Here is a 16,979-nt window from a genome sequence, read left to right as displayed (position 1 = left end):
GCTGCCGTATACTACAGGAGCTGCCTATAGGGTGCTGTCTAATTCTACAGAATCTGCCTATGGGGGTGCTGCCCTATACCACAGGAGCTGCCTATGGGGTGCTGTCTTATGCTACAGGATCTGTCTTTGGGGGTGCTGCCTTATTCTACAGGAGCTGCCTATGGGGGTGCTGCCTTATACTACAGAATCTGCCTAAGGGGGTGCTGCCTTATGCTACAGAATCTGCCTATGGGGGTGCTGCCTTAAGGTACCTTCACACTGAGCGACTTTACAACGAGAACAACAGTGATCCATGACATGACGTTGCAATGTCCTGGATAGCGATCTCATTGTGTTTGACACGCAGCAGCGATCTGGATCCTGCTGTGATATCGCTGGTCGGAGCTAGAAGTCCAGAACTTTATTTGGTCGTCAGATCGGTGCGTATCGTTGTGTTTGACAGCAAAAGCAACGATGCCTGCAATGTTTTACAATGGTAACCAGGGTAAACATTGGGTTACCAAGCGCAGGGCCGCGATTAGTAACCCAATATTTACCCTGGTTACCATTGTAAAAGTAAAAAAAAACAGTACATACTCACCTTCTGATGTCTGTCACGTCCCCCGGCGTCCACAGGGTTAAACTGCTTTCAGCAGGAGCGCTGCTAAATGCATGCGCTCCGGCCAAGAGCTTCCCTGCACTGACTGTCACTGCTGGGTGCCGGCACTGACACATTCAGTGCAGGGAAGCCGTCGGCGGGGGACGTGACAGACATCAGAAGGTGAGTATGTAGTGTTTTTTTTTTTACTTTTACAATGGTAACCAGGGTAAATATCGGGTTACTAAGCGCGGCCCTGCGCTTAATAACCCGATGTTTACCCTGGTTACCCGGGTGCTGCAGGGGGACTTCGGCATCGTTGAAGACAGTTTCAACGATGCCGAAGTCGTTCCCCTGATCGTTGGTCGCTGGAGAGAGCTGTCTGTGTGACAGCTCCCCAGCGACCTAAACAGCTACGCTGCAGCGATCGGCTCGTTGTCTATATCGCTGCAGCGTCGCTGAGTGTGACGGTACCTTTATACTAGAGGAGCTGCCTATGGAGGTGCTGCCTTATACTACAGAATCTGCCTATGGGGGTGCTGCCTTATACTACATAATCTGCCTATGTGGGTGCTGCCTTATACTACAGGGTCTGCCTATGGGGTGCTGTCTTATACTACAAGGTCTGCCTATGGGGTGCTGCCTTATACTGCAGGGTCTGCCTATGGGGTGCTCTTATACTACAGGGTCTGTCTATTGGGGTACTGCCTTATACTACAGGGTCTGCCTATGGGGTGCTGCCTTACACCACAGAGTCTGCCTATGGGTGCTGTCTTGTGCTATAGAGTCTGCCTATGGGGGTGCATTATACAATATAGAGTAGGCCTATGGGGAGTGCATTATACTGTATTTAGGATGATCTGGTGCATTATACTATATGGAGGCTATCTAGGGGTCCATCGTACAGTGTGGAGATTACAGTGAAGGGGCCATCATCCAGTGTGGGGATTACAGTGAAGGGGCCATCGTACAGTGTTGGAGCCATCAAACAGTTTGGGGGCTACTAAGGGGTCAGTATTCTATGTGGGTGTACTATACAGTTAGGGGTCAGTATACTGTGTATAAGAGAGCATCACACTGTGTATAGGGGAGCTGTACAGGGGGGGAGACTCGGGACATTATTAAATGTAAAGTGGACACTTTTTGTTATAGGGTAACTCAGGTCACTGTGACTGTCAAAGGGGCACACAGGGCATTATTACTTTCTAGGGGGCAAAATGTGGGCACTGTTTTCTAGGGCACTTGCACCTGGCATTACTATATTATAGAGGGTTACTTTAGAATTTAGAGGGCACAGAGAACCACACAGCAGGCGCAGTAATAGGGACACATACGGCAGCAGCGTCTCAGTATTGTGATTTCAGCAGGATGAGGAGTTTGTGCAGGTTGGGACTGGATGGTGATGGCTGGAATATGAGAAGTGAAACGTGTCTGTTTTCTCTGCAGCTGAGTCCGGGCTGGAAGAAGTTGTCATGTCGGTCTGGGCCAGATGGAAAAGACGGGAAAAGTGAAGGACTCAGTCAGAAAGAACATCAGCGGTATGTCATTATCTGTAACTGTGCTGTAATTGTGGCACCCCAGGAGTTCGGCTACCACAGTAGTGCTGCCTTTCACTTGGGGAGGGTAGTACTATGCCTGGAGACAAGTGAGGTTCCCTATGGCAGGTAATGACACACACAACACCTTCCAAATCCAGGCCAGGAGGGGGAGCTCAAAACCCTGGTTTTAGGGCAGCTTCCCTGGATAAAGATCCTGGTTTGGAGGAGGAGTTAGGTTAGTCTGTACAGAGAGTCTGTGAGCGAGGACAGACAGTGATGGAGCACAGTGGAGATACAGGACACCAGGAGGCTACGAGAAGGCCTCCAAGTAGTCAGTGCGCAGAAACCGGGTACCGGGGGCCCTAGACTTTTGTGGAACTATGACACAGATCAGAACCGGAGGGCATAGAATTACATGGACAGCCCATTTTCACCTGTGGTACAGCAGCACCTTGGAGCCTGGAGTCACCGTGAAAAGACCCCAGTAGGCACGGCTCAAGCTGCATACATACAGGTACCTGTCCCAGGACAGGGGAAAGAATAAGGACCTTGTTTGGGACACTTCGTGGCAGCAGGGACCTCAGACACAGCAAGCGCAGAGTGGGAGGCTCCTACCTGACCTGCTAAGGGGATTCCACTCGTCTCTGGTCTGCCTGGACTCCTAATGGACCTGTTGCCGATGCCCTGGACTGTGGTCTATCATACATAGTAAACCAGGTAAAAACTTACAACTTGTCTCCTTAATTTACTCATCGGCACCTACCAACATCTTGGCCACACACCATAGGACCCCTGGGGACCCGCTTCACCTGTGGGAAGTGTAACACCCGTGCTGCCGCAACATCCCCCAGGGGACCCGTTTAATGCAGCGTCGGTCCCACTACTGACCGAACACCACAGGTGGCGTCACAACAGACTTTGAACATTTACCCCTTTAAAGACCATTCCCCTTTAACGATGAGGCCCAGGGCCACGGACCGGGTCGCAGCCACCGTGACATTCCCCCTTGCGACCGGACCCGATACCGAGTACCCCACTGCCCTGTGGGCGACTCATAATCTCTTATATGTTCTGTAGGGCTGGTATCTACCACTGACCATATGGCGGTAATATCTAGGTTGGTCTTGAAATAGAGATAATCTTCAGTAATAGCGCGGTCACCTGCTGAGGTTCTCCTCCAATATTAGGGTGCGTCACCCAGTTGTAATCAAGGTTACCTGGTTAGGGGCCCACTCAGAAGCTTCGCCCCCCCCCCTGAACCAAAACCCTAGCTACGCCTCTGTCATATATAGAGGACTGAAGACCTATTACAATTCTGCCGCACCCTGTCTCTAGATAGTTGAACCCGACCTTTGCTTTCTTAGTATCAGAGAATTGTAGTTTAATTTCTTCCTTCTTCCGTAAGCCATGACGTCTGCTATTCTGAGAGACGAGCTGCTGTGTTCCATCTGTTTATCTACATTTAAGGACCCTGTAATGCTGAGATGTGGACACAACTTCTGCCGGGTCTGTATTGGTCGTGTGCTGGATACACAGGACGAGTCTGGAGTTTATTCCTGTCCTGAATGCAGAGAAGAGTTTCAGGTGCGGCCGGCACTGATGAGGAACATAAATCTCCATAATGTCGCAGAACGTTTCCTGATTACTCAGCAAGAACAAGAGGAGATCACCGGGATCTGCTGCACTTACTGTGTGGACTCTCCTGTACCTGCTGTTAGATCCTGTCTACTCTGTGAGGCTTCTCTGTGTGATAAACACCTGAGGGTTCACAGCAAATCACCAGAACACGTCTTATCTGATCCCAGCACTTCTCTGGAGAAAAGGAAATGTTCTGTCCATAAGAAGATGCTGGAATATTACTGCACCGAGGACGCTGCTTGTATCAGTGTGTCCTGCAGTTTAGCTGGAGAAAATTGGGGACATCAGGTGGAGATGCTGGATGAGGCCTCTGAAAAGAAGGAGAAACTGAGAAATGTTCTGCAGAAACTGAACACAAAGAGAAAGGAGACTGAGGAAAGAGTCCGGAGTCTGGAGGAGCGCAGGAGAAAAGCTCAAGAACAAGCAGCTGGAGAAGCCGAGAGAGTCACTGCCCTGTGTACAGACATCAGGAGACGGGTGGACAACTTGGAGAAGAAGGTCCTGAGTGAGATCTCCAGGCAGGAAAAGGAAGAGTCACTGTCACTGTCTGCTCTGATCCATCAGCTGGAAATAAAGAAGGACGAGCTGTCCAGGAAGATGAGACACATTGAGGAGCTGTGTAACATGACGGATCCACTGACTGTCTTACAGGAACCAGACACCGGTGACTTGTGTGATCCTGAGGAGGAGGGAGGTGATGAGGACACAGGAGGACATGATAAACAGCTCCATGATGGAGATGACCTGGATGTGGCTGTGATCTCACACACATTACACACATTATGTGACGTAATATCAGGTATAAGGAGCGGGATCTATGTGGAGGGTCCTGCAGACATATTACTGGATGTAACCACAGCTGGTAATAATCTCCTTATATCAGACGACCTGAAAACTGCAACCTGGACAGGAGAGAAGCAGAAACGTCCAGAAACAGCAGAGAGATTCCAGAATGATCAGGTGATGAGCAGGAGAGGATTTACCTCAGGACGACATTACTGGGATGTGGAGATCAGTAGATCAAGGGATTGGAGTGTAGGGATGTGTTATCCCCGTATAGACAGGAGGAGGCGTCAGTCAGTGATTGGATTTAATAACAAGTCCTGGAGTTTTTGGAGATCTAATAATCAGTATTCAGTGATACATGACAGTAAAATGATCCGGTTACCTGAAAAGGTCTCCAGTAATAGATTCAGGATATATCTGGATTATGAGGCCGGGCAGTTGTCCTTTTATGAGCTGTGTGACCCCATCAGACACTTACACACCTTCACTGCCGCCTTCTCCGAGCCCCTCCATGCTGTATTATGTGTATATGAAAGTTCTATAAAGATATTAGGGGGAAGAAGTAACTGGGTGAAACCATTATAACGTGATACATCCATTGATACGATAGAGAATATCTCAGATTTGTTGCATTTAAATGTTTTAGCTCATTCAACTAATTGTAATATAAAGACATGCTTAAAGATCAAAATGTGTTAAAATTCCAAGTGTTTGCCCCTTATAATTTGTTATATAGCTGCAATCAAACATGTGCAATGATTCTTTCATTGTGAATTAATATTTGGCGCACTCTTTGCATAATTGTTTTAATTGGACTATTCTGGAGGGTTTTCCTGATTGAACTTCCCAATTCTGTCCTGTAACAGCATCTCGAGGGTTATTACATGTGATGCATTTTTTTGAAATAACAAAAAAAACCTGTGCAGAATAAAGTACCGGAAAATTAAATGAGATCTTTGGAATGTTATGTGCACGATGCCTCATTTTCCGCTTGTAACTTAACCAATGCAAATGTTTAACATTTACCATGTCCATTGTTTCTGCATTTTGCTGCATTGTATTTGCTCACAGACATCAATGTGGAGCCCATTTTCGAAATAAAATAAGTGTTGCTCTAATGATTTCTACAGGAAGCGATATAAAATATAAAAAATATATAAAAAAATTTAATAAATATTGAAAAAAATAGAAAAAAGTGTCGCTTTCTAGGGAAAGGAAATGTGATATCACAGGAGCAAGAAGCAACAATCCAGCAGGAATATAAATGTCGAACATTAAAAAAAATTCAAATACAAAATTTACTTGCAGATTTTCATGAGGCATTTTGTAAGTGGAAAAAAAAACACACATAAAAAATCCATTACATACATTGACCCAAATAGGGTCAGTATTCGAAATGACAATTCTTTATTTTAGAAGTGTCCTCATTGCTTTGATTCCATCTACTGTCCTACAACTGAACCCAACCGTCCTTGATCTTTATTAGAGATCAGCAAATATGTTTGGAAAACGATCGCCAAACATAAATTCGGCACGAATATGGCACATTCGGAAACACAAGCATTTTTTTCTTAAAATCGGTAACATTCGGTAAAAAGTCCACATGCTGTGGGTTTTTCCAACCCCCCCCCCCCCCCTCTTTTCACTCTGCCTACAAAGGTCTTCACTCTTAGCCTGCAATCAACTCCCTTCCCCTTGCTATATGGCTGTAATGTGAGCCCAGTGTGCCAGCAACACTCCCTGGAATCGCTGAGGAATTTATATGGCTCTGTGCTGTGAAAGCCAGTCTCTGTTTAAACCCCTCATTCCCCCTCCTGCGTGATACTAGCTAAAACTGGTGCAGCCATCCCAAACTGCATGGGACTCTATTGTTCTTTTAAAGTTATGTATAACTGGCGTCGATCAGGGCTAGAGATATAAGGACCATATACTCCGGAAATCGCTCATGGGGTCATGGGGGGCCATGTCGCTCAAGGCCACCGGGGCTGAACCAATCCTCATCCAACCTGAACTGGTGGCCCCTGAAGAGATTATTCTGGGGAAAACCCTGACAGTCACCAGGATTAGGGACATCCGCTGTCCCCTGCCAATGGCCCGGGTGTATATAGATTAGGGTGCCGGGAGAGGGGTGAAGGAAGTGGTGTTGTCCGATAACTTGCACATTGATGTTTTATTGGGGACTGATTTGGGGAGGATGGTTGCCTATTATGTCCCTGACTCCCTCCCCAGGATTGAATGCTGATGATAGTGATGGGAAATGGCATGTGTTACCTGACAATGCTTTACCGGTTAATGATGTACCTGATAATCTTTTTTCTGAAAATGCCGAGGGAAATACTGATGATGGAAATATGCATGTTTTACATGCTAACCATTAATTTCTTAAGAATGATGTGTTCACAGGTGCAGGAGTGCTCAGCCACGTCACTCTGCGGGGTCGGATGGCTGATGAACCCCTAACAGGAGCAAGCGATGGCCCTAATGGAAAAGGGGAGATGCATGGGAACCGTGAGGAAGGTGATGCCGTGCAACTAACCAGTGCCAAAGAGGAAGGTAACTGTCACCCGCAGTCAAGAGTGCCCGGAATGCAGATAACGTTCTACCTTCTGGACCCTCCTCAGTCACAGGCAGGCGTGACTGAACCAGAGATGGACCCAGAGCAGGTCCCAGAGGGTTCCCGTGGGGAAGGGACCCTGGCGTCGCTTCTGGCTTCTCCTAGCCAGGAGTTCCAGGCCACTCTGCACTCAGATGTGAGCCTTGAGAATTTGAGACACCTCGCCGAGACGCCCACCTCCATGACTGATAAGGAGAGGGTGTTCTGGGAACGAAAGAGGTTGTACCGGGAGACAGTACCCGGAAAATCCCAAAAGGAGTGGTTGAGGGAAAGACAGCTGGTTGTCCCATACCAATTCAGGGGTGAGTTGTTGCGGATTGCCCATGAGATCCCTCTCGCTGGACAATTGGGGATCAGCAAAACTAAGGCCCGGCTGTCTCAACACTTCTATTGGCCCAAGATGGGGACAGATGTGACAAACCACTGCCGCTCCTGTATCACCTGCCAAAGAGTGGGGAAGGCGGCGCCTGCTCTTAAGGCTCCCCAGATCCATTTGCCAGTGACAGAGGAGCCTTTCCAGAGGATCACGGTGGACATTTTGGGCCCGCTGGCCGTCCCCAGCTGCTCTGGGAAGCAATACGTCCTCACTGTGGTAGACTATGCTACTCGGTACTAAGATGCTTACCGATCAAGGGCCCCAATTCAAGTCTTGCCTAATGGAGGCTCTCTGTAAGAGAATGCAGGTGAAGCGTCTGGTATCGAGTATCACCCACAGACCAATGGCTTGTGTGAGCACTTCAACGGTACCCTCAAACAGATGCTACGCATGCTGGTTGAGACCCAAGGATGCGAGTGAGAGCGGTAACTCCCACACCTGCTATTTGCTTTCTGGGAGGTTCCGCAGGCCTCGATGGGGTTCTCCCCCGTCAAGCTCCTGTACGGCAGGTGAGTCCAGGGAGCCTTTGGTTTGGCAAGGGAATCCTGGGAAAAGGAGCCGAACCCTTCTGAAGTGTCCCACGAGTGTCATGCGCTTCCTTGACAAAATGCAGACCTTGATGCAGTTGGTGCATGACGCAGGCTCAGGCTGATGAGAAGCACTGGTACGACCAGAACGCACCCCCAGGTGTGGACCTACCAGGTGGGTCAAAAGGTGTGGGTGCTGGTCCCCGTACCAAAGAATAAGCTTCAGGCAGACTGGGAAGGCCCGCACATTGTCCACCAACAGCTCAACCAAGTCACTTACGTGGTCATCCTTGACCACGATCGGGGTAGGCGAAAAGCCTTTCACGTCAATATGATGAATGCTAATCACGAACATGAAGCCTGCGTCTTACTGGTGGAGGAAGACCCCCTCCTGGACATGCTGACCCAAGCCCAGGCATGTGGGTCCATCGAGGACGTGGAGGTAAGCGCCTTAACCGAACCCCTGCGGTCGCAGCTGCGGGCCACATTGGAACCCTTCCAGGCCGAGTTCTCCAACCAACCTGGAAGAACTGAGTTAGTGGTCCACGAGGTGGACACCAGGAATCATGCCCCACTAGCGGATCTCCGACAAGGTGCAGCAGGTTATGCACCAGATCATCGATGATATGTTACAGCTGGGGGTGATTCAGCGGTCAAAGAGCGCAAGGGCCTCGCTGGTAGTCCTCGTGCCAAAGAAGAATTGGACCACCCGGTTCGGCGTGGACTACAGGGGACTCAATTCCATCACAGCCTTTGACATGCACCCATGCCATGCATCGGGGAGCTGCTTGAGCAGTTAGGCTACGTTCACATTTGCGGCCAGCGCCGCAGCGTCGGGCGCCGCAGCGGCGCCGCATGCGTCATGCGCCCCTATATTTAACATGGGGGCGCATGGACATGCGGCGCACTTGCGTTTTGCGCCGCATGCGTCGCTGCGGCGCCCGCGTCGGGGCGCAGAGGACGCAGCAAGTTGCATTTTTGCTGCGTCCAAATTCAATGAAAAAAACGACGCATGCGGCGCAAAACGCAGCGTTGTGCATGCGTTTTGCTGCGTTTTTGTTTGCGTTGTGCGCTGCGGCGCCGACGCTGCGGCGCACAACGCAAATGTGAACGTAGCCTATGCTCGTGCAAAATATCTGTCCATAATGGATCTGAGTCGGGGATACTGGCAGATTCCCTTTAGCCCCGTGGCGCAGAAGTCTGCTTTTATCACACCCTTCGGACTGTACGAGTCCACGGTCATGCCCTTCGGCATGAAGAATGTCCCTGCCACTTTCCAGCGGATTGTCAACCTGCTTCAGGGACTGGAGAAAAACGCGGTGGCGTACTTGGATGACATTGCCATCTTCAGTTCCTCTTGGGATGAACACCTGCAGCATCTTCAGGAGGTGCTCAGGCGAATTCACCAAGGTCTGACCATCAAGCTGGGAAAGTTCCAGATGGGCATGAGAGTGGTCCACTACCTGGGGCACCGGGTAGGCGGGAACTCCATAAGGCCAGAGCCTGGGAAAGTGGACGCGATCGCGTCATGTCCCACCCCCAGGACCAAGAAGGTGATGCCCTTTCTGAGCACTGCAGGGTACTATAGGCGCTTTGTACTGAACTATAGTAGCCTGGCAAAACACTTGACGGACCTCACCAGGAAGAAGCTACCCCAAATAGTCAAATGGACAAAAGGCTGTGAGGGGGCCTTCCAGGCTTTGAAGACAGCTCTGTGCAACTCTCCTGTGTTAAAAGCTGTCGACCGTTCCTGGTGCACACCTACACCAGCGAGCATGGCCTTGGTGCTGTGCTCAGCCAGGTCGACTCAGTGAACCAAGAGCACCCCGTGTTGTACCTGAGCCGGAAGCTTAAGCAGAGGGAGATGGCCTATTCCACCATCGAGGAGTGCCTGGCCATGGTCTGGGCCCTGCAACATTTGCAGCCCTACCCTCTGTGCTGGCTACAAGCCATGTGTGGAACCAACGGAAGGTTGCTACGCTGGAGCCTTGCCCTCCAACAGTACTTTACTGTGAAACACAAAAAGGGCAGCGAGCATGGCAATGCAGACGGGTTGTCACGCCGGTGCCAACCTGCCAAGGTGCGCATTGAGGAGTACCGAGAGGTTCAGCCTCTGTAGCGCGGTCCAAAAGAGGGAGGTGTCACGATAATATGAATATGCCATGTTTTGAGTATATACCTAAAAAGGTCCATGGCTTATCAGACACATGCTGTGGGCTTTTCCGAGTCCCCCTTTTTTCACTCTGCCTAGAAAGCTCTTCACTGCTATACGGCTGTAATGTGATCCCAGTGTGCCAGCAACACTCGCAGGAATCGCTGAGAAATTTATATGGCTCTGTGCTGCAAAAGCCGGTCTCTGTGTAAACCCCTCATTCCCCTCCCGCCTGATAGTAGCTAAAACTGGTGCAGCCATCCCAAACTGCATGGGACTCTATTGCTCTTTTAGTTATGTACAACTGGCACCAATCAGGGCTAGAGATATAAGGATCATATATTCCGGATGTCCATCAAGAGTTCTATAGCTCCCTGAAATCGCTAGGAGCTAAACCCAATGAGTTGCAAGGAGCTGATTTCTCCGTAAGCAGGTCATGTATCTACGCAGTGTTTATACTTAACCCCTTAATGACAGCCAATACGTCTTTTAACTGACCTGAGATATAAGGGAATAGCCTCCCCATACAGGTAACGATCCCGCAGCTGGCGGCTGTACACTATAGCTGACAACTTGGTGTATCAGCCACGATCAGTGTTTGCACCATACAAATCTGTTTAACCCCTTAGATGCTGCTGTCAATAGTGACTACATAATTATAAATGGTTAACAGAGTGTGGGGGCTTCCTCTTTATCCCAATTGGGGCCCTCAGATCATGATTTTGTGGCCCTGATGTTTGCCATGGCAATTCATGACCAAATAGTGGCCTTAGAGTCTGACGGCTGTTGTAACCTGTTCATAAGTTAGAGACATTTAGGTGGTAAAAATACACATTTTCATTTCTGTCATACCACTTTGCATTAATTCCTGTAAAGCACCTGAAGGGTTAATAAACTACCTGACAGCAGTTATCAATGTATCAGGGGGTGCTGTTTTTAAAATGGTATCACGTTTGGGGGTTTCCCAATATATGGGACCCCTAAAGTCACTTCAAACATGGATAAGTCCCTAATAAAATAAATTTTGTAAATATCCTTGAAAAAATGAAAAATTACTGCTACACTTTTAAACCTCCTAAAATGCTAACAAAATAAAATAACATTTTACAGATGGCGCTGATGTAAAGCAGACTTGAGGGAAATGTTATTTATTAATGGTTTGCTGTGGTATGACCATCTGGATTAAAGGGATAATCATTCAAATTTAGAAAATTGCTAATTTTTTTGCATTTTTCTCAAATTTTTGATATTTTTTATACATAAACACAAAACATATTGACCTGACTTCACCATTATCATAAAGTATAATGTGTCACGAAAGAACAATCTCAAAATCACTGGCATGTGTTGAAGCGTTGCAGAGTTATTACCACATAAAGTGACACTGGTCAGATTTCAAAAATTTGGCTCCGTCACTAAGGGGTTAAAAGAACCCCCTTGACATGAACATCCTGATCATTATGTCGTGCTTATACGAGGTTCATACAGCAAGTTATGTATAGAAATGGTTTGTCATAACTCTAAGAAAGGGGAGGATTCAGCCTCTGAATGAGGTCATCACAGGGGGAGTGCCTTGGTTTTGGGCTGGGAGATAAGCGAGACATGTCTTCACGAGTCTTTTTGTCCTGGGTCTAGCTGCGAGACAGCTGTGTGATGCATCTAGATGTGCGCCTCTCTCCCACAGCACAGTCCGCCATGAGATATAAAAATAAAGATTATTATTATGAGATGAAATATGAACGAAAGGTGTTTTTTCAACTTTAATCCCATTTTATTTGTAATTGTACTGTACTTACGATACTTGTCTCCTTTTATAATACCTTTTTATACTTCTGTAAACACTGTCAACATTTTTTGGAGTAAAATATATAAAATTACTAGCTTTGTCTCTCCTTGCTCTATAACGTACTATCACATCCTCTGAAGTGAATTACGTTACTATATCAAGATTTAAAAATTGGTGGCGCAAATTGTCACCGTTATTGTCAATGCCTGCTGCAATACCAACAAACCTCCACCTAGGTTTGTAAAAACAGAAACAAACAATAAATATATATACACACACACAGGGTGTGTATGGGTATGCGCTGATATAAATAACGGAGATGCTGGTAAAACCTGAAATAGTAATAAAGAAACGGAAAACGTTTAAAACACCTAAGATTAGTACAGATCCCAGAAGAAAGGTCTGACGCCCGAGTAGATGTTAGTAAAAGCCTGGTGTATTCAATTAAATATGTAGATAGAGCACTAAATGCTTTCTAATATAGTTTCTTCCTACCTCCGTTGCAGGCTAGCAGTCTTAGGACTTGATTCCGTTTCCAAAAGAGTTTTCAATACACGAAGATGTAGGATATAGGTGGGTGGCTGCCCCGGCCGGCGGCAAGCCACCATCAAAGATCTTCCAGGTGGGAACGGGATCCTGCAGAGCCGCCGCTGTGTGCCGTCGCGGCGGTGAGTTCGAGCGGTGCGCAGGACCTTAGTGACGCGATCGCCACGTGACCGTGCCCCCCGGAGTGATGAGTACGGAGTGCAGCTAGGACCAAACAACCGACGCGTTTCGGAGACGCCTGTCTCCTTCCTCAGGGTTGGTCTGTGCCTCGTACTCATTGGACTAATATAGCTGCTTAATGAGGGCCATTTAATTGATTAGAATCCGAACAATTCAACGTTCACATTTAGTCCTCTTGGTGCCAGAGTATCCAAAGTGAAGATCCATTTGGTCTCTGCCCGTGACATTGCTTTTATAAAATCGCCACCTCTCCAATGGCGCTGTACCACCGCAATACCTGTTATCTTCATCCCTTGCAATGTCCCACCGTGATGTTCCACAAAGTGTTGAGAAAGTGGATGACCACTAAATTTCTTTTCAATGTTCCGGATATGTTCATTCATTCTTATTTTTAGGGGTCTTTTTGTTCTTCCTACGTAAAGTTTTCCACATGGGCATTCAATAGTGTAAATAACCCCTGATGTGCAACATGTAATGCAGTCCTTAATTTGAATAATCCCATCTCCTTTCTTTATACTTGTACATTTCTGTGTTGTTGCGAATTTACATGCATTACATGTACGGCATGGAAAAAAGCCCTTTAGTTTGGTAAATGTAAGTGAAGGCTGAATCAGAGGGATTTTTTTCTCTTGGACTGTAGGGGCAATCATGGGAATCCAGGGAATCCATCCCTATTATCACTAAATACAATTCAAACTCACATTTTCTCCGCAAAATAGTCAGCAGACACTGGCACATTCTAAAGAATGATAAAGTGCTGGGAGAAAATATTAATAACCGGCCAAATTTTGTATATAGGAAGGGTCAAAGTTTGGGAAACATGATTGCCCCTACAGTCCAAGAGAAAAAAATCCCTCTGATTCAGCCTTCACTTACATTTACCAAACTAAAGGGCTTTTTTCCATGCCGTACATGTAATGCATGTAAATTCGCAACAACACAGAAATGTACAAGTATAAAGAAAGGAGATGGGATTATTCAAATTAAGGACTGCATTACATGTTGCACATCAGAGGTTATTTACACTATTGAATGCCCATGTGGAAAACTTTACGTAGGAAGAACAAAAAGACCCCTAAAAATAAGAATGAATGAACATATCCGGAACATTGAAAAGAAATTTAGTGGTCATCCACTTTCTCAACACTTTGTGGAACATCACGGTGGGACATTGCAAGGGATGAAGATAACAGGTATTGCGGTGGTACAGCGCCATTGGAGAGGTGGCGATTTTATAAAAGCAATGTCACGGGCAGAGACCAAATGGATCTTCACTTTGGATACTCTGGCACCAAGAGGACTAAATGTGAACGTTGAATTGTTCGGATTCTAATCAATTAAATGGCCCTCATTAAGCAGCTATATTAGTCCAATGAGTACGAGGCACAGACCAACCCTGAGGAAGGAGACAGGCGTCTCCGAAACGCGTCGGTTGTTTGGTCCTAGCTGCACTCCGTACTCATCACTCCGGGGGGCACGGTCACGTGGCGATCGCGTCACTAAGGTCCTGCGCACCGCTCGAACTCACCGCCGCGACGGCACACAGCGGCGGCTCTGCAGGATCCCGTTCCCACCTGGAAGATCTTTGATGGTGGCTTGCCGCCGGCCGGGGCAGCCACCCACCTATATTCTACATCTTCGTGTATTGAAAACTCTTTTGGAAACGGAATCAAGTCCTAAGACTGCTAGCCTGCAACGGAGGTAGGAAGAAACTATATTAGAAAGCATTTAGTGCTCTATCTACATATTTAATTGAATACACCAGGCTTTTACTAACATCTACTCGGGCGTCAGACCTTTCTTCTGGGATCTGTACTAATTTTAGGTGTTTTAAACGTTTTCCGTTTCTTTATTACTATTTCAGGTTTTACCAGCATCTCCGTTATTTATATCAGCGCATACCCATACACACCCTGTGTGTGTGTATATATATTTATTGTTTGAATTACGTTACTAATTTGAGTTGGCTCTGGACCGTTAGTAATTAAGAAATCGGAGCTGGTGGCAGTGGATTTGTTCTGTGTGTTTGGGAGGCTTTACAGCGACGGCGGCATTGATAATTATTATTCCCGCCTGAGTGGGAGTAGTTATATCGCCCTCACTGCAGTGTGCCCATTAGCCAGTACAAAGTAAGGCAGCCTTTCTAGCGACTAATTATCCTAGGTGCAGAACCCTGTCTGACCTGAGGGTAAGGGGGGCGCCAGAGAGCTGCAAGTTCCAAACCAGGACTGGAATATAGATAAATCCCATTCAGAAAGGAACCAGGGGCAACCAAACAACCCCGGTTCATGACAAATTGGTGTGAGTGGCGGGGATAATAGTTATCCTCTCCGTGAACCGTGACACCAGACATCTTGCTTTAGCGCCATTTTGTCCCTATAACAGGGCAGAGACTGCTCCTGACGCTTCTCCTGGGTGCTGATAGAATTTAGCTAGTTAGGTAGGCAGTTGTTTCTAAGTCAGATAGTTTAGCTAGCTAGAGTCCTGTGTGGCTGTGAAATCGACCATCCAGCAGATTTTTTTTTTCTGGCGCCATTAATGAGGTCTTCAGGCAAAGACAGCAGGGCACATTTCATAGAAGTGTTGTGCACTGCTTCTATTGTGCTCCATGCACAAATTGACCTTTGAAAATCTATTTTTTCAGTTGGTAACGTGATTCAGCAAAGCATGTCACCTTGTCATTTAGTACCAACTTCATCTGTATGCCGAGTAATTTTTTCTCCTACAAACATGATACAGCACACCATATCCCACCTTCTCATTTAGTGGCGGTGAAATTAATCTGTGCGCAGAGCTGTTGCAGACTAAAAAAAACAACTATTGTTTTGTTACAAATGTGATACAGCATGCATATCCCACCTTCTCATTTTGTGGTGGTGAAATTCAGCTGTGTGCAGAGCTCCTGCAGAGTAAAAAAAAAATTCTGTGACAAAAGTGATACAGCAGGCAAGATCTGAGTTTGAAGTTGTTTGGAGCATATATTCTATTGTTTACAGGTCCCATTCGCAGTAAAAAAAAAAATAAATACGTGATACAGTGGAGATCTCAGTTTGACATTTTTTGGAGCATAACTTCTATGTTATACAGGCCTCATCCACAGTAAAAAAAAAAAAAAAATTCTTTTAGTAACATTATACAGCAGTCCAGATGTCCATTTAAAATTTCTTTTCTGCACCCAGTGGTACATATGATAAAATCGAAATTGGTTTTCTTACTATCATGCTACCTAAAGCAAGCTACATTTAATCTTTTCATTCTTTGGTACAGATATTATTTTCCATACAGGGGTACACATGATAAAATATAAATTTGTTCTGTTACTACCGTGCTCCAAAAAGCAGGCCACATCTTAGGTTGTAATTCTTTTGTGCTGAGATTCTGCTATATCCAAGGTTTGTCCACAGTAAAAAAAAAAAAATCTAATTTTTCTCTTACTACAGTGCTACATAACGTAGGCCATTTTGTTTAATTATTATTTTGTGCTGGTATTGTGCTCCAGCCAGGAGTCCACATTTGACAATATAAATTATTTGTGCTAATAGCGTGGTCCTGAAACCATGCCACATTTAAGCATTGGACAGCGCTTGGAGCAGTATTTCTTGCTTAAAGTTTGATCAGTAACTGGTGGATGAGTGACAGCTGCAGGCCTGATGCTCTAAAGAGCTCTGCCAAATTCAGGCAACACAAATGAAGGAGACTCAACTGTGGCTGCTTCCACTACTAAGTGTGGTAATTGGGGAACACTGAGTGTATGATATATAGACCTCCGATTCCAACACATGGAATATACGTATATACATCGATACAGTCACTGCCAACTCCACAATAACATAAAAGGAATTACCATTTGCCAACACCAATTATTTATACAGACCGATTAGACACCCGTTACAGGTAGAATATGTCTTCAGAGGTGCGGTGTACAGAGCAAGAGGAACAGAGCCAATATATTGTATATGTTTAAGCCAGAAAGGTAGGCAGTGTTTTTAAAAAAATATATAAAAGGATGTTACAAAATGGGAACAAAATAATATGAAATATATACAAATCCCACCGAATAAAAGGGATATCAAAAGAAAAAAGTACTAAACTTGTGTCATGGAAATGGCTCAAAGCTTAGAGGAGGGAAGCACTCCTTAGAGCAACAGCCAGAACCACAGAGTATTCGATCTTCCAAAATACAAAAACCCAAACTCTGATTTTTACTAAATAAATGCTATGCCCACATACCTTCTCTTGGTGAAGTCATATGGGGGGCG

At 46.3% G+C, this 16,979-nt stretch overlaps 1 protein-coding gene across 1 annotated transcript; it reads left to right on the top strand.

Moving 5' to 3' along the window:
- The first annotated feature begins 3,445 nt into the window (after window positions 1-3,445).
- Window positions 3,446-5,506, top strand: LOC143776887 (E3 ubiquitin/ISG15 ligase TRIM25-like). Its single transcript, XM_077266705.1, has one exon. The coding sequence runs from the start codon at window positions 3,523-3,525 to the stop codon at window positions 5,122-5,124; it is 1,602 nt and encodes a 533-aa protein (XP_077122820.1). The 5' UTR covers window positions 3,446-3,522; the 3' UTR covers window positions 5,125-5,506.
- Window positions 5,507-16,979: the final 11,473 nt, after the last annotated feature.

The sequence above is a fragment of the Ranitomeya variabilis genome, chromosome 5, assembly GCF_051348905.1.
Source record: "Ranitomeya variabilis isolate aRanVar5 chromosome 5, aRanVar5.hap1, whole genome shotgun sequence".
Lineage (NCBI taxonomy): Eukaryota > Metazoa > Chordata > Amphibia > Anura > Dendrobatidae > Ranitomeya > Ranitomeya variabilis.
The sequence above is the reverse complement of the archived record's forward strand: the minus strand, read 5'-3'. Positions and strand labels throughout refer to the sequence as shown.

What these genes read in the sequence shown, in the direction of transcription:
- LOC143776887 (XM_077266705.1), top strand. Translation starts at nt 3,523, where the DNA reads ATGACGTCTGCTATTCTGAGAGACGAGCTGCTGTGTTCCATCTGTTTA.